The sequence below is a fragment of the Rhinolophus hipposideros genome (assembly GCF_964194185.1).
Source record: "Rhinolophus hipposideros genome assembly, chromosome: 9".
Taxonomy (NCBI): domain Eukaryota; kingdom Metazoa; phylum Chordata; class Mammalia; order Chiroptera; family Rhinolophidae; genus Rhinolophus; species Rhinolophus hipposideros.
The window spans coordinates 62,009,579-62,034,255 of NC_138055.1; the positions used below are offsets into that span (position 1 = coordinate 62,009,579).

The 24,677-nt window shown below is 38.8% G+C and overlaps 1 protein-coding gene across 2 annotated transcripts in view; it reads left to right on the forward strand.

The window, feature by feature from the left end:
• The window catches only part of RASSF3 (Ras association domain family member 3), a 116,508-nt gene that overhangs the window by 31,786 nt on the left and 60,045 nt on the right, over positions 1-24,677 (forward strand). Inside the window, exon 1 of one of the 2 annotated variants that reach the window (XM_081060593.1) lies at positions 15,181-15,504. The exons of the other annotated variant lie outside the window; for it this stretch is intronic. Coding sequence (XP_080916719.1) covers positions 15,394-15,504 — 111 coding nt within the window. The 5' untranslated portion in view covers positions 15,181-15,393. Of the gene's footprint in view, positions 1-15,180; positions 15,505-24,677 lie in introns of those variants that run through there. 2 annotated transcript variants of the gene reach the window in all.

Sequence of the window (24,677 nt, forward strand, 5' to 3'; positions counted from 1 at the left end):
TTTAGTTTTGTATCCTATATTTTTGACTTGATATTAAATCATGAACATTTCTCTATGATACTAACAGGATGATTTTAATGTCCATATATGATAAATGCATAAATGTTTTTATGTAACTTTTAATGTGGTTGAATTTTATATATATATATATAATATATATATATATTTTATATATATATACATATATATACATATATACATATATATATCGTAGTTGATTTTTTTAATGGGATCAAAATGCATACCTTTCTTTGTATGCAATTAAATTTGTAATTTAATTACAAATTAAATTTTTGTAATTTTTCACATGACTTCTTTTTACTTTTTAATTTGCAAAAAGTTACTTTGACCCAAATTATAAGAAAACCCTAAGGAAAAATAAGAAGTCATTATACTGCCTTTTGAAAAATAATAAAACAAAAATATTCAAGTAATACCAGAGTGCTACATAAATCAAAGACCAAGAGCAACATGGGAATTTGGGTTGGAAGTCATTTCTCTTTTTCACATTAGAAATGTCAGAAGAATCAAATAGTTAAAGATGAGGCTGCACAGTTAAGGCTGTTTTTGAAGATGGAAAAACAAAAAAGACTGACGATGGTAGTCCTCTAGTTATGGCCTGGTCACATGCCAGTATTGCTTCAACAAACGTGAGCATCATTTTAAAACATGTAAGTCAACAACTTTTTTCCAATAAAGAGAAGGTGTTCAAGACTTAGGCTTGTCCTGTAAGAACATATCCTGTGACTATTTGATGAACTTATTAGCTTAATTCTTCTCTGCAGGAAAGAATGTGGCCAAGCCAGGAGAAACACATTCAATAACCACCGTGTCCTACCATGATTACTTTGTAGACACGAGCCCGTGAACTGGACTTTCAAATAAAGGGAAAGGACATCATTGATTTCACAGCAGTGATGAAAAAGAGAGCCAGATGGATAAACACACACACACACACACACACACACACGCACGCACACACACGCACGCACACCTAGCAAGAGTCCAAATGTACAGTGACAATTTTAACTAGTTCCAGCCTATCCATTAAATATGAAATTTAGGGTCTTAAGACCTTTCTTTTGTTTGGTGATCTTTCTAATATATATATGTACTCTTTGACCAGAGTGCTGGAGTAAAAGCTAAAATATGAGTTCTAATCTCATCTCTTGGTGTTAATTTCCCTGTAGTTCGAATTAAAGAGTTGAACTGTATAATTAGCTACCTAAGTCCCAATGTCAGTTCTGCTGTGATCACGGACACATCATTTAACTTCTCTGAGACTCAGTTTCCCATCTGTGAAGTGGCAGTAATTACAAAGCCCTTAGGTGAAGCTGAGATAACTACATGAGAAAGTGCCATGAGCATTTTAAAAAGGATGGCCCAAGACACAAGAAGCTATTATTATTATAATCCTGTTATTAATTTCTCCATGTAGAAATGCAGCTATTAACTGAAATATCACTCAGTGACACAGTGAAGCTCTATCTTTTAAGATTTTTAAAGAGTTTTGGAAATGAAAGAATGCTAAGAGGTTTCTTCACAGGAGTTCAGATCTGGTCCCAGCTTTAAAACTATTTATTTTAAATAGTATAAGGGGGTGGTGATTGTGTTCCAGTGGACTGTCACAACAAATAGAGATCATATGTTTCTTTCAAAATTTTTTATTATGAAATTTAACATGAGAATGAACTGCATAATGAATCCCAATATATCCATCACCAACATTCAACAATTGTCAAGATTCCATTCCCTTTTCCTTCTTTTGCTCAAGCAATTCCCAAATATCATGTCCCTTCATCCATACATACTTCAAAGTATATTTCTAAAAAATATGAGCATAAAAAACAATGCCAGCATTATCACTTAATTACTTTATCTTATAATATACCTATAATGATTTCAAAATAATACAATTATAACACTAGTACAGTTTAAGATTACTTGATAATTATTTTATACTGAGAATATATACACTAAGACATACGGTCAAAATATTAGTTAAAGACATTCAGGACAATTGTTTTTCTTGGGTGTCTCTGATGCTAATATTCAGTTAGTTTCACTTATTATTTTAATGTGTTTTCAATTAGTAGGGATTGCTTTCCCCCCTTTTGATTAAACTTAAATTTTAATTATGTAAACATTCACATAATTCCAAAATCAAAACTATAGACCAAGATATGTTCCCGTAAGTTGTGTTTCTATTCTCTGTGCCCTCAACTGGTTCCCTCCATCCCCCTAGAAGTAACTAATTGTTATTATTCCTAAGTTTATCTTTCTGTTGGTTGTTTAAAAAAATATTTTTCAAATACAAAACATACTACAAACACTGTTCTGGACTATTTTCTTATTTTTATTTTTAAGGAGGGTGCCGCTCACAGTGGCCCATTCTGGGATCGAACTGGCAACCTTGGTGTTATTAGCACCATGTTCTGACCAACTGAGCTAACAGGCCACTCCCTGCACTATTCTTTTTTAAATGATTTATCATAGAGGTCATTCCATTGCAGTGTGTTAAGATTGCTCTCATTTCTTTTTATGGCTACGTAGTATTCCATTTAACTAATCGCCCAATTGATGGATATTTGGGTTGTTACCATTTTTAAAATTATTATAAGTAATAGTACAGTCATAACCTTGGCCATGAGACATTTTATATTTTTGCCAATGTGTCTTTGAAATTGTTTCCCACAAGAGGAAAGGCACGTGTAATTTTGCTAGATATTGCTAGATTATCCTCCCCTGGAGGTGAACCATTTTACATTCAAACAACCATATGCAGGAATGCCTGTTTTCCTGTAACCTCAGTAACAAAATTGTCTAAGTTTCGGATTTTTGCCAGTTTGACAGAAAAGAGTGATGTCTTTTTATAAATTTTATTGGGGACTATTGGGCAACAGTGTGTTTCTCCAGGGCCCATTAGCTCCAAACTGTTGTCCTTCAATCTAGTTGTGGAGGGCACAGTTCACTAGCCTATGTGGGAATCCAACCGGCAACCTTGTTGTTCAGAGCTCATGCTCTAACCAACTGAGCCGCCTGGCCACCCAAAAGAGTGATATCTTGCAGTGGTTTTATTTTGAACCTTTTTGTGTGTTTAAGGGCTATTTCCATTGTGTGTGTGTATGTGTGAACTATATGATCTTTTTCTCATTTTTCTTTTGAGTTATGCCCTTCTTGAGCCTTAGGAGCACTTTATGGATTATGGACATTTGCTGTTTATGACAAAATTTTCAAATACCTATTTCTAGTTTGTTAATTACCTTCCCCTCATTTTAAAAATCAAGGAATATTTATGTACAGTAGAATTCGTCCTTTTTAGAGCATAGTTCAAGGAGTTTTGACAATTGCATACAATTATGTCAACTACCATGCCCATAGTCAAGATTTAGAAGTTTCTGCTATTTGCTTTTGACTCTACCTATTGTGTTCTATTTTGCCATGATTTTGTACTTATTTTTTTAGCTACTACAGTAATGATTTGATGTAAAGAGAATCTTTCAACAAATACGGTTGTCTTCTGTGTTTTAAACAAATATCATACAGCCAGAATGTACATTCTACCCAGGGAGGTGAAGACACATATAACTAAGAAAATACATCTTGTTCGTCTTAAAAGAATTTCTAAATTTAGAAGTTCGAAGTTTAGAAGTTCCTATAGCAAAGGTGAATAAACTACTTCTTTTCATTTGACGGGTTGTGGGGAAAGCAGTAGCTGAAGAAGCAAAAAGAAATGTGGCAGCCTCTGAAGTCTTTTTGATAGTTTGGCTCTTTTCAATGTTTTGCCACCCGAAAATATGCCACTTTGGCAAAAGGATTAGTTTAAGGTGAGGGTAACTGAGGAATAGCTGACTCAGGAAACGCTCTAAAACCAGAGTATATAAGTTTCCCTTTTGTAAAGGAAGTTTGCTTTTATAAAGGAAATTTTCATTTGTAAAGGTGTCCTCTTCCCCTATACCAGAAAGAGGAGAATGACTCTGGATATAATAGTTTAACAAACCTTACAACCCTTATTTACCATATGTTTCCTAGTCACCTTCCCACAATGTACCCCCCACTACCGAAGGCCTAAACTCCCTTCTCCCCACTTTGATAAAACCGTCTATTTGCTTCTTAGAGCTTTCACTCCTTTTCTATGAAAGGCCCATATGCATATGGATTAAACCCTTTTCTCCTTTTAATCTCTTTTGCCAGATTAATTTATAAAGGCTCCAGATACTGGACCTAAGAAGACAGAGGGAAAAATTTCTTCCTCCCTGATATTACTCAGATCATTTGAATTTTTTGAGTTTAGTAGGAGATTGAATTGTGCCTGATTGTTTTTGACAACAGCAGTCAGTGCTAATAAAGGTCAAGGATTTGGTGTTATGTTTCCCAATGTCCCCCCAGCACTCATCCTGGGCCCTGTGAGTCCCTCACAAAACCACAGGAAGTTTCATAAGAGATGGTCAAGCATGTTTGTCTGCTTCTCTCAGTTGTGTTACAACACAGCCTCCCACCCACCGAAAGCTCTTTTTTTTGGTCATACCCTGCCTGGTAGTTCCCAAATTTCTGGCAGATAAAGTCTTAGCTCCTCAGCTGATGTGTGTGTGTGTGTGTGTGTATGTGTGTGTATATATATATATTATTTAATATATATATATATATATATATATATATATATATATATATATATATATATATTTAAAACAGAAGACATTTTTTAAAAAAATGGGGAATATTGGGGAACAGTGTGTTTCTCCAGGGCCCATCAGCTCGAAGTCATGTCCTTCAATCTAGTTGTAGAGGGCGCAGCTCAGCTCTAAGTCCAGTCACTGTTTTCAATCTTTAGTTGCAGGGGGTGCAGCCCACCATCCTATGTGGGAATTGAACAGGCAACCTTGTTGTTGAGAGCTCACGTTCTAACCAACTGAGCCATCTGGCTGCCCTCAGCTTATGTTTTAACAACACCTTGGCCCTCACTTCCTTGGTTAACCTCTCTTCTGGACTTCAAGTGTTTGATTCAGCATACAAATAGGCTCTGCTTAAGGTTTTGCTGGTGAACTCTCCTTTCCTCCCTGAACTCCTATTCTCTTCCTCTTTGCCCATCTCTGTTTTACAACTCACCAAATTGCTTCACATTTTCTGGTCTTTGGTTTATATTTTGACACATTCTTCAGAGATTTGTTAATTGCCTGGTCACAGTCTGTCATTATTACGTAATTGTTCCATGGGGTATGTTTTCTCACCAACTATATTGAAAGCTTTTGGAGGGCAAGGAAGCTGTCTAACACTTCTTTTATACCTTCCCCAGGTCCCAGGTGCTATGCAAATAGTGAGGTCTCAGTGAGTGCTTAATACAACTACAGACTGGGAGCTGCAAAGCACCAAAGGAGAGCAAGCGAACTTTTAACTCTTTGCTAGAAATCTCTTCACCAGCAATTCTTCTCTTCTTTGATATGGACAGTTTATGCTGCCCAGGGTAAGCTGCCCCTAGGACTTCTTCCATAGACATTCAGAAGCCACCATTAGGTTTCTATTTGTATTTATTAAGAAACATCTGAATCTCTCTGGAATGCCTTTCCTGAACAAGAAAGCATTTCTGTTTACCCAAAGCTGTCAGGTTTCAATGTAATATACCTTGGGCTCTGGGTACAGGTTTTATTTATTGATAAACAGTCATCAGATCTCTGCCTTGTGTTTGTGGTAAATGTTCCATATTTAGCACTCACTCTTTCTCCATTCCTCCCTTCCCCTCTCAAGCCCCCTGAGATTATTTAAAGCTCAAGCAAAAATTGTAGAAAAATGTCCTTTTATTCTTCATAGGTTACAAAATGAACATGTCTAAAGTGGGGGGCACCACTTGATAAGGGGGCCCAGCAGTGGACGGTGATGCCTCACTTTGAGGCCAGCATTAATCTCCCAGTTACAGCTCTGCTTTTAGGGGCTCCTGCAAGAGATAATGCTGATGTAAACAGGCCATAAAAATGGTGGCTAGTTCATGGCAAAATGAGTGCAGGTTCTCCATATGCCTATTAAAAATAAGGCATCGGGAGCTAAAAGTCCTTAGCGGAACAGTGTGTGTGAGTGTGTGTGTGTGTGTGTGTGTGTGTGTGTGTGTGTGTGTAAGGGTTATACAAGGACTGATCAAAATAAGTACTGGGAAGTTCAATGTCCTTGTCAATTGAATAAAAACAATCTTCTCTCATTTAAAACCTTCAAATAGGAAATACCTCCCACACAAATACACTCTATTATAATGCATTTCAAATCAATTCACTGCATATCATTTCTGATGGACAGAAACCTGTTTTTTCTCTGAGGCAGTCTGACTCTACTCTCAGCCGATGGGCTGAGCTCAAAAGGTAGCAGAGTACGGTGGTTAGGAGGATGAATTTAGAAACTAAGTGGGCTTCCTCATGGGGTAGCTGTAATGGTTACTCCATGTTTCTCTTTCATTGGGAAAATGAGGGCTGTTGTGAGGGTTAAATGAGCTAATACAGACCAAGCACTTAGAATAGTTCCTGGCACGTAGAAAGAGCTCAGTAAATCTTCAATAAATTTATTTATTTTTTTCCCTTATCTGAGAGATCGTCGTTAGGAATAATATCTTGGAAATTAAAAAACAAAACACCAGTTACTTCAGCTTTTTTTCCTACAGGATTTCTTTCATTGGACATGAATAAACTAGTACTTTAATGAAGGCAAACAAAGTGTGTTTACTCAACAAAATTTCCAACTATTTGAGGAACAACCCACCTAATTAAGCTTTAGTTTCAAATGCCCTTTGGAAGTAAGTCCTGTGTCTTTGCCAGAATGACTCAATGTTTTGTTTGGGTTTTATGAAAGAAGCTAGAGTTCTTTACTGTTTTCCTTCACTGTACACATCCATCTTTTTATCTTGGCTTAGAATACAAATTTTTAACTGTAGTTAATAGTAAGGGGAAATTACCAGTGAACATCTTAGAGCCCAGTGGTTTTGTGTGGTGTTGGATTTTTAAAATTTACGAAGTTATGACTTAAATACAAGTTTTATGGTTATTATATTTGGTTTTTCAATCTAAAACTGATTTTTGATCATTGTCTGTTTAGATTTCCATGAAAAACAAATTTTTAGACATAGAAGTGTTAACTTTTTTTCCTCCTTTCTTCACAATCTTCTTTTAATACCATTGCAACTCCCCATAGTGCCTAAAGGATCACATTAGATTTTTATCCATCTACACCTTATTAAAACTATTCTAGTAGTTATTGGTATTGTAAAATACAACATTTAAAGAATTGTTAAGTGAGAGAGTCTGTTTTAGTATCACAACTTAAGTTTTAAAATGTTTTAGGGTTGCGGCTTCCTATTCTTATTCCATAATCTATGAAGTTCATTGTGGTGTTAAGATCTAATTGTTAAAAAAAAAAATTGTTAGAGACTTCACGTAAGGAAGAAAACTTCTGTCAATGTCCCTGAATAATCAGACTTCATTAAAAATCAGAAGTCTTAGGGAAAAAACACAAAAGCCTTTACCACCAAGTGAACTTCACTAAACATGAAATAATTCAGATTATACTAAAATCTTGTATTTTGATAACTAATTTTCGAACATATACTGAGTTGCATCAAATAATTTTTTCTGAGTTAATGTATCAGTTTTAAAATTGAAGATAAATTCTTCACCTAGAACTGATGAACCAAAACTTGTGATTTATATGTAATATTGTTTTATAGCAACTGTAGAGGAAAATATTTACCTATGCACAAACACTGGAATGTGAAGTTTTTAAGATGGAAGAATAATGTGAACTCTGTGGACGACAGTAAATGTTTGTGACTAGTGTGTGAGCTATGTGGTACATCTGTGTGAGTATGTAACAAATTTCATTACTGGTTCTAGTACGAGGCAGTAGCCGAGTGACAGTCTATGTGCTGCTTCTGTTTCTTCTCTCAGCTTGATGCTGTTAGACTTTGGCCTGCGTGCTATGTCTGAATATTGGTCTGGCCCCATTTTTCTAGGACCTTGTTGATCCATGAGATTTCTCAAGGATTCTGGTGTGTGTGCCTCTGCGTGCGTGTTTCTGTGTGTGTAGTGGATGGTGATTCTTACATGCTCTTCAGCCTTTATTTTATGCCAGCTAGTGGTTCATTTTGTGCTGAGTAATTAAAAAGCAAGTCTTTGGGGTGAAGGGGTTATCACTTTGTGAGGGGTGTCTAACTATTTATTACATTGTTTTGTACACCTGCAACTAATAAATAAAAAGCAACTCTTCTTAAAAAAAAATTGCAGTTATTATGTGTCCTTTTGTTTCCTTTTAATTTTATAAAATTAAGAAACATTAAAAAAAAAAAAAAGAAACATTCTCGGCATACAAAAAATACAGAAATTACAATTTAAAAACTCTGCAATACCCAGATAAAATACACATTAACATTTTGTCATATTTGCTTTTGTCTTTTTAATAAAATGCCGTCTTTCCTTCACTCTCCCACATTTCGGGTGTAGCCTTCCCATCTCTTTTATTTCTTTATCTTTTAAAGGAGATAAGTAATTACTGTGTGATGAGAGTTAATGCTAATGTCAAGGGCTTTGAGGGTCTGAGATAGAAGGCAACATGATTAAGTATCATAATGATGAAGAACGTTTTCATCAGATTATGTGCTTTCTGTTGGCCAGTTCTCATCAGAGTAATGAGGACATGCAGAAGCTTAAGATGAAATCTACTGAGACACAGACACCAAACTATGGGGTTCGTGTAATTCTCACACCAGGTAGCACCCCTGCCTGAACTATTTCGGCTCATTCCAGTAGGTCCTAGATATGTTGGATCCACAAATCTAGTGATGGGAAAGACCATTTGTTTTTCTCCTTCACCTTATCCTATACACCTGGGTAACCTCCGGGCTCAAAAGTAGCATATGACTGAGGATGTGCCTGAACATGGAAATATTATCCTTATATGTAATCATATCATTTTACTTGATTTAATCCCTGTAAGCACCCTTCAAAGTAAGTACTATTATCCCCCATTTTCCAGATGTGAAACTGAGACTTAACTAGATGAGACAATTTGGTACGGGTCACACCATCTTTACCTGCATTTCAATACCGGCAGTCTGATTTCCAAGCCCACCTACCTAACCACCAAATACACTGCCACTAGTGATTATATTGTTTATTTCTGTTGTTATCATGAACGAAATGACCAGAGTGATGAACGAAGTGACCAGAGTCAATGCCACAGGCACTGTTTCTGTCAAAACAGAACAGACAGATTGTACCAGTGTAGCTACATCATCTAAGTACAGGCCCAAAGTGACCAACTGTTATCATCTCTGAGTCAAAATTTTTCAGAGAAATTTTAGCACATCTTTTTTTTCTTTTCTAAAGCCATTTTAAAGACCAATCCTTTGGGATAGGTTCTATTTGTTTAAAAGTGAGAGAATGCCCTTTCTAAATTATTTTCAGGGGAAACAATTCAGTTATTTTGAAAATCTTATTTCTGATTCTCTCTGTGTCTTTGTTGATTCTACCCAATGTTGATGGAGGAGAAGAGAACATGGCAAAAATATGATAAGAGGAAGTTTTCCAGCAGAAAAATGAATGAATGACTGAATGAATGAATGAATGGAATATATCAGTTAGGATGATATGGGCTGACTCAAGTGGCTTAAACAATAAAGAAAATATGTCACATGGCAAGGAGTCCTAGATAGGGCTGCTCCAAAGTTGGTTAATTCAAGGACTCAGGCCGGTTTTTTGTTTGCATTATCATGCTTTGCTATCTTTAGCCTGTTAGTTTTGTCCATAAAATGGCTACAGAATTCCCAGGTACCACATTCAGGCATGACAAAGTCCAGTGGAAAAGAAAAGTTTTGTTTTGTGAGTCTCTTCAAGGTGAGGAAATTTTTCCCAAAAGCCACGCAGCAGACTCTCCCTTAGGTCTCAATGTCTCAGCAGCCAGGTCTGTGACACCTCTTCACGCCAAAAGCAATGCCTGGCATAGGTCATGGGACCACTGCAACCCACTGAAAATCAGGCCTTACTGCTGGGGTTGGACCTCCTTCCCCGAGGGGGGGGGATTCCCGAACAATGTCCGTGTTTGGTTAACAAGGAAGTGGGTGATTGATGTTGAGTATGCAACACAGTCTAATATTTTGGGCAATAAAAACTAATATTTGCTTGGTCCTAATCTGCGCCAAGGGCTTTACATGGACTCTCTTGCTTAATCCTTGAAATAATGAGGGTAAAATGGGGACATTGTTATTTCCATCTTACTCATGATGAACCTGAGGCACAGAGAAGCTGATTAAATTGTTAAAAGTCACACAAAAAATAAGTGACAGTGTTATCATTCAAACTCAGGTCTGCCTCACTTCCAAAGCCATTTTTTCCCCTATGACATAGGTATTAAAGTAACAGTTGCTGTTAATGTGACCTTTTTTAAAAAGTAAATCTCCCTGATAAATGGTCTTATTTCCTAGCACATCTTAAGACTATTACCTATGATTATAGTTACACAAGTGTAATCATAGTATACATGCTGTTTTATGACCTGCTTTAAAAAATACTTGCCAATCTCATGAGTAAAAAATGTACCTTGTTTCACTTGCTACAGTTTTCATAAGCCTTAATAGTCTATTCTCTACTGAGCAACCAAGGAGGTCCTTTAAAAATGTAAGTCAGATCATGTCATTCCTCTGCTCAAAATTTCCAGTGGTTTCTCATCCACTGGTAAAACCAAAATCACAGCCCCTATAATTGCTTTTGAGGCATTATAAGAACAGTAACCTCTCTGGTCCCTATTACCTTTTTGATAACTCCTACTACTCTGTTTTCCACTTATCTACTTCAGACACACTGGCTTCTTTGTTCTTATTTTAATGTAACAGCACACTCCTGCCTCAGGGCCTTTGCACTTGCTATTCTCTCTGCCTGAAATGCTTTCCCCAAGGATATCTGCATGGTCAGCACCCTTACTTTCTACACATCTTTGCTGAAAAGTGACCTTCTCAGTGAGAGCTTCAATAATCAATCTATATAAAACCTTTTTTATCTTTCTCTCATGATTTATGTGAGAGTATGTATTACCTTCTAACATACTATATAATTAATTCTTTTATTCATTTCGCCTGTTCTCCTTCAACCCACACTAATATGTATGCTCTACTAGAACAAGGATTTTTGTCTATTTTGTCCAGTGATGTATCCTTTGTGCTAAGATCAGCGTCTGACAGATAGTATGTGCTCATTTTGTTGACTGCGTGAATGTTTTAATATATAAACGACTGATAAGTTATTTATATTTCTCCTTTTATGAACTGATTGTCATACCCTTTGGTTACTTTTCTATCAGGTGTTCAAAGTTTTTATTGATTTGTAAGAACTTTTTACATTTTAAGGATATCGATTATATGGCAAATGTTTCCCCTAGCTTTCCCCCCATCTTTTATTATTGTGTGTAGGTGTGTGTGTGTGTTAAAAATATTTAAACTTTTACAGTCAAATCTAGAAATATTTTCCTTTGTCATGTTGTGTTTTATCAGGACAAATTAACAAAAGGAAAATTTTACTTCTAAATATATTTAGTCAAAGGGTGAGCAGTATCAATTTTTTTCTGCATTTATTAGAGTTTCTACTACTTGTGGACACATATAGTACTTAAAGAATATGACTAATGATTTAAACTTTTTGATATATAATCGCATTTGTACAATTATTTTTCTCCTGGGTGGTTTCTCTGGTGAGCAAGAGGGGTAAACTGTTACTACATCCTCTCCTTCTACATTAATTTAAGGGAAATGATTTGATATACAGGATGATTAAACTTACAAAACATTAGTGTTTATAATATTTGCATATATTTATGAAGTTTTAAATATATTCCCCATTAAATAAAAGGTTACTAGGCTGTAAATCTAAATCATTAGGCTCTCGTGTCATTGGAACATTTATGATAATAGAGCCACTTCTAAATTCTATTCTGTATTTGACAATAAGTCCTTTCAAAGCTGAACTTGGTTGCATACATTTATTTATTCCACCCCCTTCCCTGAATTTTAAATGTTAAAAATGTTTAGTTGCTGAATGTGACATTTTGAATTTTTACATTCAAATACTAATTTCATGAGCCAAATTTTAAATTCATAATATTTTAAAATCAAGAATACTATCATAAAAATATAGAAATATGATTATGATCCTTCTTTTAGAAAACAGCGCCAATTCTTTTCTTCAGCTTTTGCTTTTTGTTGTTTGAAGGCAGTGCTTCTCCTTCATTATTCAAGTATGCCTTTTTGTTATAACCAATTCTGATGGTTTGCTGACAGATATGAAAATAATTCTGCCCTTTGGAACTTAAAAATAATACCATGAAAAATACTTTTTGTGGTATGGTGGATCATAAAGCACTTTAATGTATTTTTCTTTCTAATATTTTTCTTCAGAGTATTCAGAAACTGTTCGAAATAATTCTACATCTACAATAAAACAAGGTACTTAAATTCTTTATCCTATGCATGGCTCTTAAATTGGAGTCTTTAATAAGGATTATGTTAATTAATGACAACCAAATAACAAAACTCTATCTTGAAGTAAGTAAATTGTCTTATCTCCTTACATTAGGTTATGTGCATGGCACACATAGCAGTCAGCTTTGACTGGGCAATTATTCAGTAGCTGTGTGGCTAGTGTGGGGGAGGGAAAATAATTTTCCTCTACCTTTCTAAATTCTTCTGACTGGAATAATAATCAAGTTAACATGAGACAGATTAACAGGAGTGTATGACCAAATTTATTACATAGGTACATACAGAGGTTCCATGAGAATATGGGAACCCAGAACAGACTGGGCGGTTTATGTGTCATCTTGAGCTAAGGAGAAGGGGGAATTGTGGTTTGGGACTTCAAAGGGGAGGAAGGCACTTCACATGGAGAGGGAAAAGCAAATGTTTGGTAAAATAGTGTTTGCTGGGCCATCTTTAACAATGGGACACAGAGAAGACCTTGCTCAAAGGGGCCTTGAATACTTTTAGGCAGTTGGGGGGAAGGTCGAAAGTTTTTCCCTAGTTATTTTTTTAAATTACCAGCTTAAAATAGTATCTAAAAAGAGCTATTTTGGGGTGGCAAACTTTGCTTCCCCTCACTAGGAAGAAGGCTTTAATTTTGCAGGATTTTAAAATGGGCTGCAATTGCCATGCCTGCCTCGTGGAATTGTGAATCACTTGTGGTTAAGACAAGTTTACAAACTGGATGTGTGAGTAAGCCTGAAGGAAGGGAAAGCAGGCTTGCAAGCCTTCTTTTTGCTGGGGATAGATGACTCCTGAGTCAATTCCCTCCTTCCTATCATCTCCCGTCCAGCTCTCCCTCCCATTAGTCCACAAAGGACCATGTGACTAGGGAGGAAGCAGAGGACCTGGAAGGGTATCTGAAGAACTTCGTGTAAGAATGAATGGGCCCAGCCAGGCCTGCCACCTCCAGCTACCAATGAGCACCAAATAGTACTATCTACCTATCTACCAGAGTTGTTTTGAGGATTAGAGATAATGCAAGAAACTTTAGGTTATAACGGATGAAAATTCTGTTTCCTAATCCCTCTTCCCTTCCTAATGAAACCTCTCCTGAAGTCTGCTTACCATAGCAGTGCTGAAGCATCTAAACAACCTCCCTTCCTAGGCAGACGTGGTTTGTGCTGGGAGTTGGTGATGCGGGGCAAAAGCTCTTAGGAATGGACGGCTGGGGAGTGGACTGGTATCCAGAAACTGTGACTTGCAGGGTCCGCCGCCGAGCCAGAGCAGACACAGGTTGTAGAAAGTCCTCATGCTGAGTACCGTCTCAGGCCTCGCAGATAATGAGAGAATAGTAGAAAATGAGATCAATGCAGAAAAGTTATCAAAACAGAAAGTGTATCTCCAGTCTGCCAACTCGTGCCTATCTGGGTCAGACAGTTGTGCCTATCTTATTACAGGGTCTTGCTGTGCTTGCGAAGGAAAGACCACCAAATCCCACTGAATTCCTAGCATCACATCATTTGAAAAACAAGACACAGTTTGACTTATTGGGAAGAACAAAAAAATTTGGTTTCTACATGAATACGTGGCAGCTTTAATTGCCGCGATCCCTCCCTCTCCTCCTTCCTTGGAAGTATAAAAACCTTCAGGACAATAACTTATTACTGGAGTTGCAGAAGAAAACAAATTTTCCTTATTTTGATGTAATCACCATATTTATTTATTAGTGCATTCCGTGCAGTTTTTTTCTCATATTGTCTTTAACTTTGGTTTTAAAATGAGCTTCAAACTAAACTTAAAACGTCAAAAAACCAAAAGCACAACCTCCTTTCAGTCAGGATCTCCGCAAGGAAATTAGTGTGATTTAAATAAATTGAATAACAGCAAGGTGTAAATGACTGGTACCCATAGGTGGCTTGGAGGAAAAATTTGCCTCCTCTATTTATTTTGGTAGACGATAAAAAGAATTCCCCGAACCCTTCACCCCGTCACTGAAACCGTGCCTTGTCGGTTTAAAGCAGATTGTGGCAGAGGGCATTTAAAGAGCACGTTTAATGAGTACTCGAATTATAGATCTAATTCACCCCCGCCCCCTCTTTGAACCAAGTGGCCTCTACGATCCTAATGACCTTGGCTGTCCTTATCTGGAAATGAAGCCTCGCTAGAGAGAAGGGCGACAGCGAAAGAGCGAAGCGCGACAGCACGAACAGGATGTTTTCGTTTGAATAAACTCGACACAGTTGCTACCTTCCCAACCGTCTCCGCTCACTTCTAACCCTCCTGGGGCGGCGAGCTGCCGGGGTTCTGCACGCGGCGATACGGCCGCAGGACGCCCGAGGATCCGGGGACCCTTGGCCAGGGGTTCCCCACCGCCACCCGCTGGATCCCGCGAAGGGGACCACGGAGCAAGTCCCCGCTGTACTCCGGCCCCCCCCCCACACCCGAGCTATTAGAGCAGGGCGCGGGTGGGCTGATCGCAGAGGAGTTTCCGGGAGGTTGGGGAAGCCGCCCCCGCGGACACAAGCCCCACCAGACGCAGTCCTCTCACCCGGCTTTCCCGGTTCCACCAGCGCTGTAACGCCAGCGCCGCGCGCGGGAGCCGCGGGTGGCCCGCCCCCACCTGCGGCCGCGCGGGGGCGTGTCCGGGGCCGCGCCGGGAGGGGCCCGCGGGGCGGGGGCGGGGCCGGGAGGCGGGGTCGCCGGCCGCTGCGAGGCCCCAGACGCGCCCGGAGCCCCACGACGAGGCGGCGGGAGGGGTCCGGACCGCGGGACTGAGCGGCGGTCGCAGCTGCAGCAGGACGGCCCGCAGGCGGCTCGGGGCCGCGCGCCGGGAACCTCGCGGGGCTGGCGGGCGCGGCACCCCCTGCCTGGCCGCCGGCGCCCCGGGGAGGCGGCCCGCGCGGGACGGGACCAGCAGCATGAGCAGCGGCTACAGCAGCCTGGAGGAGGACGCCGAGGACTTCTTCTTCACCGCCAGGACCTCCTTCTTTAGGAGAGCGCCCCAGGGCAAGCCCCGCGCCGGCCAGCAAGTGAGTGGTGCGCGCGGCAGGACCCCCGACGCCACGTGTCTCGGCGGGGAGAGGATGCTCGCCGGCAAGAAGCGGCTTCTGCCCTTGTGGGTCCCAGGGTCGTGCCTTGAGCTTGTGCCTGTGGGCGTGCAGGAGTGCCGTGGGGGCGTCCCGGGCGAGGAAGGAGGAGGAAGGGCGGGGAGGCCGAGGGCCGGCTCCTGCCTTCCGCGCCAGATGGCCTCTGCGGCTCCGCCTCGGGCAGCCGACTGCGGGGGAGCTGTTCTGGGCGAGGAGGCGTCCCCGGGCCACTCCCGGCGCTTCCCCCGCGCCCCGGAACGCCCTTCGTGCCCCCGCAGAGTCAGGTTGGGTGCTCGCGCGGGCTGTGTCTTGGCCTCGGTGGTCTGTGGCCCCCTTAGCGGCGTGGTGGGCTGTGTAATAGTCAGGGGTGGCGGTGGTGACCCGGCCTGTGCTACCTTCCTGGTCCAGGCATCGTGTGTGTGTGTGTGTGCGGCGCCGAGAGAAACTCGGGGCCTGACAGTAGTAGGCGCTCACTAAAGTCTTTGTTGCGGGAATCCAAGTTGTGCGTTTCCTGTAAAGTCAAGTTTATAGGTGCCTCGAAGGTTTTGCAAACAAGTTCCGGTACTAGGTAAATACTAGCAGGCGAGAGCCGAGCCTTAGGCCGGTTTTTTTTCCTTTTTTGGAGGCAGCATGCCGTGGGAAGCGTGACTTTGGAAAAGATGGGAAGGGAAGTGGGGCCAGTTTCACCGACCACAACCGTGTTTTTCAGGGAGGCTTTCCCCAAACCGGGCACTTGGGCTGGCGGCCTCCTGATCCTGGAGCCACACCAGGAAGTCCTGCCAACCCAGCCAGGCTCACATCAGATTAGAGGAGGCTGTAATGGAACACATTGGTTGCTCTTAAAAAAAAGCAAAAGAAAAAACAGGCGTGCACCAAACATTACTGTCAGACTTAGTGCTGGAGACTCGAAGCAAGGAAAATCGTTCATGGCCGGATGATGAGTTATGGGCGGGAAGGGGACAGAGTAATGTGCTAGGGTTTCCTTGCCAGACCTCTTAAGTTTCTTTAACCATTTTCTGAGGTCAAATTTCTTTTTATGATTCGGAAGTTCTAGTTTTTTAAATCTCTTAACTCCCAAACCAGAAGAAGGGGGAGGGGCTGGTAAAGGGCAAGAATGAAGTCAGGTACCCTTAATCAGTAGCAGGTGATCCTGAGTGAAGTCGTTCCTCTCTTTATTGTTTCCAGGTTTTAAGAGCACGCTGTTTACTAGTCACTTTGAGTGATGTCGTTAGTCGTCTGGGGCTGCTGTAACAAATACCATGGATTAGGTGACTTAAATATCTCTCACAGTTCTGGAGAATGGCAGTGGGAGATCTGGGTGCTTTCATGTATGCGTTCTGGTGAGGACCCCTTCCTGGACTTCTTGGCCTGTAGACAGCTGACTTCTTGCAGTTCCCTTACATGGAGTGAGGGCTGCCTCTCTTCCTCTTAGGAGAATACTAATCCCATCATGGGGGCCACCCTCATGACCTAATTACCTCCCAAAGTTCTCTCCAAATACTATCACATTAGGGATTCACCATATGAATTTTGAGGGGTCACAAGCATTCAGTCCATAGCAAGTGAGCTCTTATTATTTTCAGTAGAGTGCATTCTAATTAATGATCAGAGTTTGCTGCGAAGTTTGGAAATCAGAGATACCCACCTTCTCCCGTCCGTTATGGAAGAATTGCATTCCCTATGCTTTTTTCACTTTGCTTTTCTCTCTCTTTCTTGGCCCCTCCTTTTTTCCCCCTTCTCTACTTTGTATTTTCTCCTTCCACCAGAAATGGTTTGCTCTCATCATTTGACACTTTGCTAGAGCTTGTTAGAGATGGTTGTGCTGGTTTGAAGTCTATTCCAGAGGTGGCTAGTAATCTCCAGAAAACTTGTTGGTCCTTGGATTCTCTAGGTGTGAAATGCTCCATCAAAAGGACCAAGTATCCAGTTGGAATGGTAGGAGAATGCTTTAGTGCTTTAAAATGTAAAAACATCCTTTTTTTTCTGGGTTTATACACATGCAGTGTTTGTGTTATACTCATGAATTTATGTAATATTCATCTAGAATATATATTATACTCATAATGTTACTTATTTAACATTTAGAATTCTTCTAACATTAATATGGGTATGTGCTGAAAATCAGGATAGTAAGACCTAGTTCTTTGATTGAAGAGCTTAATACGTGTCTTCTGAAGTTTTATTGCCTCTGTATTTCCTTTTGTAACATAACACATGCAGAGTGCTGAGTTATAGGATTTATTTGCCAGGTGGAGGGAATGTTCTAAACTCTGAATTTTAGTGGGTATTTTAGTTTGTTTAAAAGAATTGATTGCATCTATTAAATTCCTGATAAGATTTGTGAGTTAAGTAAAATTTATAAATATAAAGCAAGACACTCTTAATATAGAACATTTTCAACCTAAGGTTATATAAACCTTTTTCATTTTGGTATGCTGGTGATTATAAGAATAAGGTAAGCTCTCTGACATAAAGTGTAGTAGTGAAATTTAGCTTTAGAGCAGTGGAAAGAGGTGTTGCCGTAAGGATCTATTATTGATAATAGTGATTTTTTTTTTTTTTTTTTTGCTGCTGAACCACCTGGTGGAAAAGCCAGGAACATGTAGTTTCTAGAACTCTTGAAAATACCCAGAGAAAGCTAGATGTTTGTGGTAAATGCAAGATGGGGAGAAGGGGTGAGAAATGTCTTTTCTTCTCTTGCCAGGCAAAGGAACATACGTAGCCCAACCTTTTCTATATCCAACAATAACAAAAATTGTACAGCTATAAAGCAACTTGTTATGGTGTTGTTATTTTATGTTAGTACCCTCTTTTTGTAAGAAACGAAAAGGGTTAAAAACCCGGGTGGAGGTTACAAAGGGAATGAACACATGGCCTGTTTGTGGCAGTTTGAATGTCTTGTTCATTGCTATATCTGCAGAGCTCAGGTCAGTATTACCAGTCAGTAACACGGGTTGGTCGTTGAATACAGTATTAGTTGAATGAATGAATGAACACTTTCCTTGTTTCATGCTAATTGGCTCTTTACAGGGTATTAAATGTACCTTATCTTATGATTCTCCCAAGAACTCTCTGGAACAATAACTTAATGAAAGGTTAAGTGATGCGACTCAGGGGGCCACACTTAGGGGAAAGGCTGGAACTCCAGTTTTCTGACACAAATTCCACTTTCCTTTTTGTTACTTCTTGGCTATAAAATAATTTAAAAATTTGATTTTCCATTTGCAATTGTGGACATCTATAATTTAGGAGCTTCTTAAAATGTTGGTCCTCCCCTTTTCTGCATATTTCTTTATTACAGTGTTCATAATTTCATATTTGTGGGTTCACTATATTGTTATTTCAAGCAGAACCAAGAATGTGGGCAGTTCTGTGACTCATAATTCTCCTTTACTGATTTTCCAACAAAATCAAACTACCTATAAGTATAGGACACACCATTTAGATTTCCAAGAGTAGAAATTGGCTAAAATTATTAACTGTTGGAGCACATCTTATCCCACATCTAAAGTGATCACTTTTTTCCCTGAGCTTTAGGTGGTTGATAGGAATAAGGAAATGAGACACTTGTTTTTGCTTTAGAAGTAGAATTGTCAAGAGGTCTTGAGAAACCTGAAATTGTCTTCTGAACCACTCACACTTTTTGAAAACTTATACTGAAGAATTGTTCAATAAGGCAAGTCTGTGTGAGACTCCACATAATAGGCCTGAAGTTTGCCCTGTGAGTTCTCTCCTTATTATAATTTAAATATTTTTGTGACTCATCATTTGGTACTGTCTTATTGCTAGAATCAACAGCAGTAATGAGTTACACTACTCTATTCATTGTTTCCATTAGAAGTTTTGGTGAAAGAGCCCTGGGGGCAAAAGAATAACGGTTTACAACATCAAAAGCATTTTGGCTATATTAACATTTTACACTAACTTTTTAATCCCTACATTGTTATTATCATTTTTAAATTTCTGATTTTATTTTTTTGGTCCTCTCTCTTTTTTCCTTAGTGAGTCTGGTTAAAGGTTTATCAATTTTGTTTATCTTTTCAAAGAACCAGCTCTTGGTTTCATTGATCTTTTGTATTGTTTTTGAGACTTGTTTATTTCCACTCTGATATTTATTATTTCCTTCCTTCTACTCATTGTGGGCTCTGTTTCTTTTTCTAGTTCCTTTAGGTGTAACGATAGACTGAGATTTTTCTTGTTTCTTGAGGTAGGCTTGTATTGCTATAAATTTCCCTCTTAGAGTTGCTTTGGCTGTGTCCCATAGATTTTGGGTCATTGTGTTTTCATTTTCATGTGTCTCAAGGTATCTTTTGATTTCTTCCTTAATCTCATTGTTAACCCATTCATCATTAACCCATTCATGTTATTTAGCCTCCGTGTGTGTGTGTGTGTTTGTGTGTGTGTGTGTGTGTGTGTTTCAGTTTTCTTCTTGTAATTGATTTCTAGTTTTCATACCACTGTGATTAGAGAAGATGCTTGATATGATTTCAGTCTTCTTAAATTTGATGAGACTTGTTTTGTGGCCTAATATGTGGTCTATCCTGGAAAATGTTCCTTGTGCACTTGAGAAGAATGTATATTCTGCTGCTTTGGGGTGAAATGTTCTAAAAATATCAGTTAAATCCATCTGGTCTAATGTGTCATTTATTTAATTATTACTTTTTTTTTTAAATGAAAGTTTATTGGGGTGACAATTGTTAGTAAAGGTACATAGATTTCACGTGTACAATTCTGTAATACATCATCTATATTTCACATTATGTGTTCACCACCCAGAGTCAGTCCTTCTTCCATCACCATATATATTTGACCCCATTTATCCTCTTTTAGATAATGTGTCATTTAAGGCCACTGTTGCCTTGTTCAGTTTCTGTCTGGATGATCTATCCATTGATGTCAATGGGGTGTTAAAGTCCCCTGCTATTACTGTATTACTGTTGCTCTCTCCCTTTATGTCCGTCAGTATTTGCTTTATATATTTAGGTCCTCCTATGTTGGGTGCATAAATGTTTACAAGGTTTATATCCTCTTGTTGGGTTGATCCCTTTATTATTATGAAATGTCTTTCTTTGTCTCTTGTTTTGTCTCTTTGTCAGCCTTTGTTTTAAAATCTATTTTGTCTGACATAAGTTTTGCTATGCCAGCTTTTTTTGTTTGCAAGAAATATCTTTTTCCATCCCTTTACTTTCAGTCTGTGCGTGTCTTTCAGTCTGAAGGGTTAATCCCTATGTTATTGAACGTAAACATTCCCCCAGTCCTTTTGCCTGGTGCACGGTGATTTGCACATCTTGTCTCTGTGTCTGATATATTCTGCTCTTACACAGTATTAATCCATTGGAATTTTGTGTTTTGTGAGCAGAACTCACAAAGATTCATTCCTTTAACTGAATTTCAAAAGAAAATTAGTCACCAGTGTCATATATGCTCATGTATGAACAATATACTCTTTACTCCATTTTTTCTTTTGGTTAACTTGGAAGATTTGAAATTATTTGGAAAGCAGTGACAGAAACCATTTATGAAAAGAAAAGCTAAAAATATCCAGTAATGTGGTTATTCTTTTTAAACTTCCTTTGGCAGTCAGTGCATGTCATAACTGTAAACATTCATTTTCTGGAAGAAAAAAACGAGGCTGACCAAATGCTTTGTACTGTGACGGGATCATCAACTCTTAGCCTTAAGCAGCAGCTCGTGCTTACCCCCAACTTCCCACATAAGTGGCTGTCATTGGATAAAGTCCCCAGTTTGAGGCTTGCTGTTCACTTCGAAATTGTCCCAGGGCCATTAGCTGGCCAGCCCCTCTTTGGAAGGGATGGTGAAGAGACCTTATAGGATATATGGTAGATGCATGCAGAGTAGCTGCTCTTATATGACATGTCTTAGCTAACAGCCTGTTGTGTCCTTGTGTCATTGAAGAGCTAACATTCATTGCCTAGTACTAGTTTTATTCTGGCTAAGCCAACATTGCCTGTATTAACAAGGCGCAGCTCTCTGATGCAACAACTTTTAAATAACAGCATGTAACTAGGTCTCTAGTTAGCCTTCTCTTGGTTCCTTTCAGGATCCAAATTATTCCTCGTTATAAAACCTGGGCCTGAAATTGCTTCCCTCGTCACATGTCAACTTCCATGACACCTTCTCAGAGAAGTCTTCCAAAGTAGGTACCCCTTGCCTCTGAATGCCCTCTGCTCTTTTCCTTCATAGCAATAATTACACTTTGTTGTTAGATTTTCTTTAATGAGGATTGAGACTAGCATGTTTACCAACACATAAAATAAATGCTTGCACTTAGTAGGCAAATGAAAGACTACTTTTTATGGATGGCTGTCCCAGTACTCTTTAATTTCCCTTTATAGTGCACAAATGTACATGATTTTTTGCCCTCTCCCAACTAGACCGTAAACTACACTGTCGTAAAAGTGGACAATATTGGTGATGTCTATTATTACTAGTTAGATATAAGTCACTTTACATATTTTCCCTTTGTTTTAAGAAAGCTCATCATTCATTAATGCATTCAACAATTTATCGAGTGCTTATTATGTGCTGCTCACATGTAGGCTTGGCTCTGGGGATAGAGCAGTGAACAAAATGAAGTTTTTAGCCTCATTTAGTAATACGTTTTAAAAGGTTATCAAATAGACAAATTAAAACCTCTCTCTCATTTTCTTGTAAAGAGCTGTTCCTTTAGTATAAAGGAAGCTTTTAACCATTCACAGTTTTTCAGGAGCACACCTGTTGTGTAAAGTGTGATATGGAAATGTTGACTGAGAAGTGTATCCCTGAAAAACTAGTCACGTTTCCCTGTTGATACTTGTCCTGAAATTGTGGGTGACGGTGTTCCAACAGAAACATAATCATGCTCAGGATATAAAATGCATTACACAGAGTTAATGACTCTAACCAGAGTTCGCCAACTTCTTGAATGAGGTTAATTTTCCAGGTTTCTCTTAATAGTTCAGTTGCTTCTGGTTTGGCTATCAGTGGCTAGTTAAATAGTTTTTGTTTATTTGTTAAATTTTTTTCTTTTCTCATTTCTAAATGGAGAAGGCCAGAGATGCACTAAGAAGGATGTCAAATCTCATAAAACATGATTAAAATGTGAAATGCATGTAAAAATGTTACAGATGACTCTGAAATAGAAGTATCATTCTAAAGCTGTCCTGTCCAGAACGGTACCGTGTTTCCCCAAGAATACGACCTAGCTGGACCATCAGCTGTAATGTGTCTTTTGGAGGAAAAATTAATATAAGACCAGTATTATATTATGTTACGTTATGTTATATTATACCCGGTATTATATTAATTTTGCTCCAAAAGACACTTTAGAGCTGATGGTCTGGCTAGGTCTTATTTTGGGGGAAGCACAGTAGCCACCAGCCACGCACGGTGACCGCACACTTGAGGTGTGTCCCGCCAGAATGGACGAGTGTGCTGTAAGTCTGAAATGCACACTGGATTTCCAAAACAAAGGAAAGAGAATATACAATGTATCACGGTGATTTTTAATATTATATGTTGAAATGGTAATATTTTGAATACATTGTGTTAAATAAAACTAATTTTTACCTGTTTATTTTTTAACATGGCTATTGGAAAGTTTTAAATTACGTATGAGGCTCACATTCTATTTCTGTTGGACAATGCTGTTTGCTAAAGCAGAACTACCAGCTCTTGCTGGAGGTTTAAATCTCCAGTATCTGGATGGCTGGTGGGTGGGTGGATGGATGGATGGATGGATGGATGGATGGATGGATGGATTGCCAGCCTGGAGTGCTGGGGAGATTTTTCTTTGTGAATGGGGAACTTGCCCTTTATGTTGGAAATAGCTTCTCTTGGGTCCCACATACCAGCATTTTGGGGTTGTGAAACCTTTGTGTGAGGAACTTCCCTTTTTTTCACAGTGAGCGGATAGGATAAAACTGTCCTACATTCAAACTGCAACTTCGCCATCAGTTTACAGAGACGAGGGCTCATTGTGTCATAGAGTATTAGAACAGAAAGAATAATATGCATTTTATGGAGTGTAATTGCTTACTGCTGCTACATGATTGAGTCGGCTAAGAATAATTTACTGATTATATATTGCAGCGCTCAGTTCTTTTTCCAGATGCTAAACAAAGTGAGATAATTAGAGGAGGAAAAAGGATGAATTTGGAAATTGGAGACCAGAAGAATAGATTTAGAAGATCTTGGATTTAAGAGATTTAGAATGTAATCAGCAAAGTATTTTCATGAAATAAATGCAGGTTGGGCAAAGTGTGTGTGTGTGTGTGTGTGTGTGTGTGGTGTTGTGTTAAGATTGTGAAGGTAATTTTCTAAATTTATTTCCCAAGTGTCTAGTGAATATTCATAATGTGTTAGACTGGTTCTCGGGATTCAGTGAACAAAATAGATTGAAACCTTCTCTCGTGGAGTTTAGTTAGTAGTGTATATAGATCATCTCTTCTGTTGTAACGAGTAAGATCTTAGTTAAAAATACGGCTCCATCTTTTTCGTATATGCTAAAAAAACCTGAGTAATTTTGCATAAGCATGCTATTTTTTCTTCCTGGAAGGTCATTAAACTTTTGGTTTTTATGGGTAGGTAGAACAATATGTTCTTAAATTCTTTTTAATAACGAGTATATAAAAATCACATCATCAAGTTTTGGGGGAAATGGTCTATTATCTTTCTATCCTAATTCAGATATGTCCCTAAATTGTTTCCTAGGTTTTTTCATTTGTCTGTTTTACGTATGTATAATCGTACTGTACTGACATTTTAAAAAGTTGTGGTTTATACATGACAAAATTTGCCATCCTAACCATTTTTAAGAATACAGTTCATTAGTGTTAAGTATATTTACATTGTTGTATGTCCAATCTCCAGACTTTTTCATCTTGGAAGACCAAAAACCCATTAAACAATTCCCCATTTCTCTTTCCCTACCTCCTGGCAACCAACATTCTACCGTTTCTATGAGTTTGACTATTCTAGATACTCATATAAGTGAAATCATACAGTATTGGTCTTTTTGTGCTTGGTTTATTTTACTCAGCGTTCATCCATGGTATAGTATATGCAGAATTTCTTTCTTTTAAGTCTGAATAATATTCTGTTGTATGCGTATAACA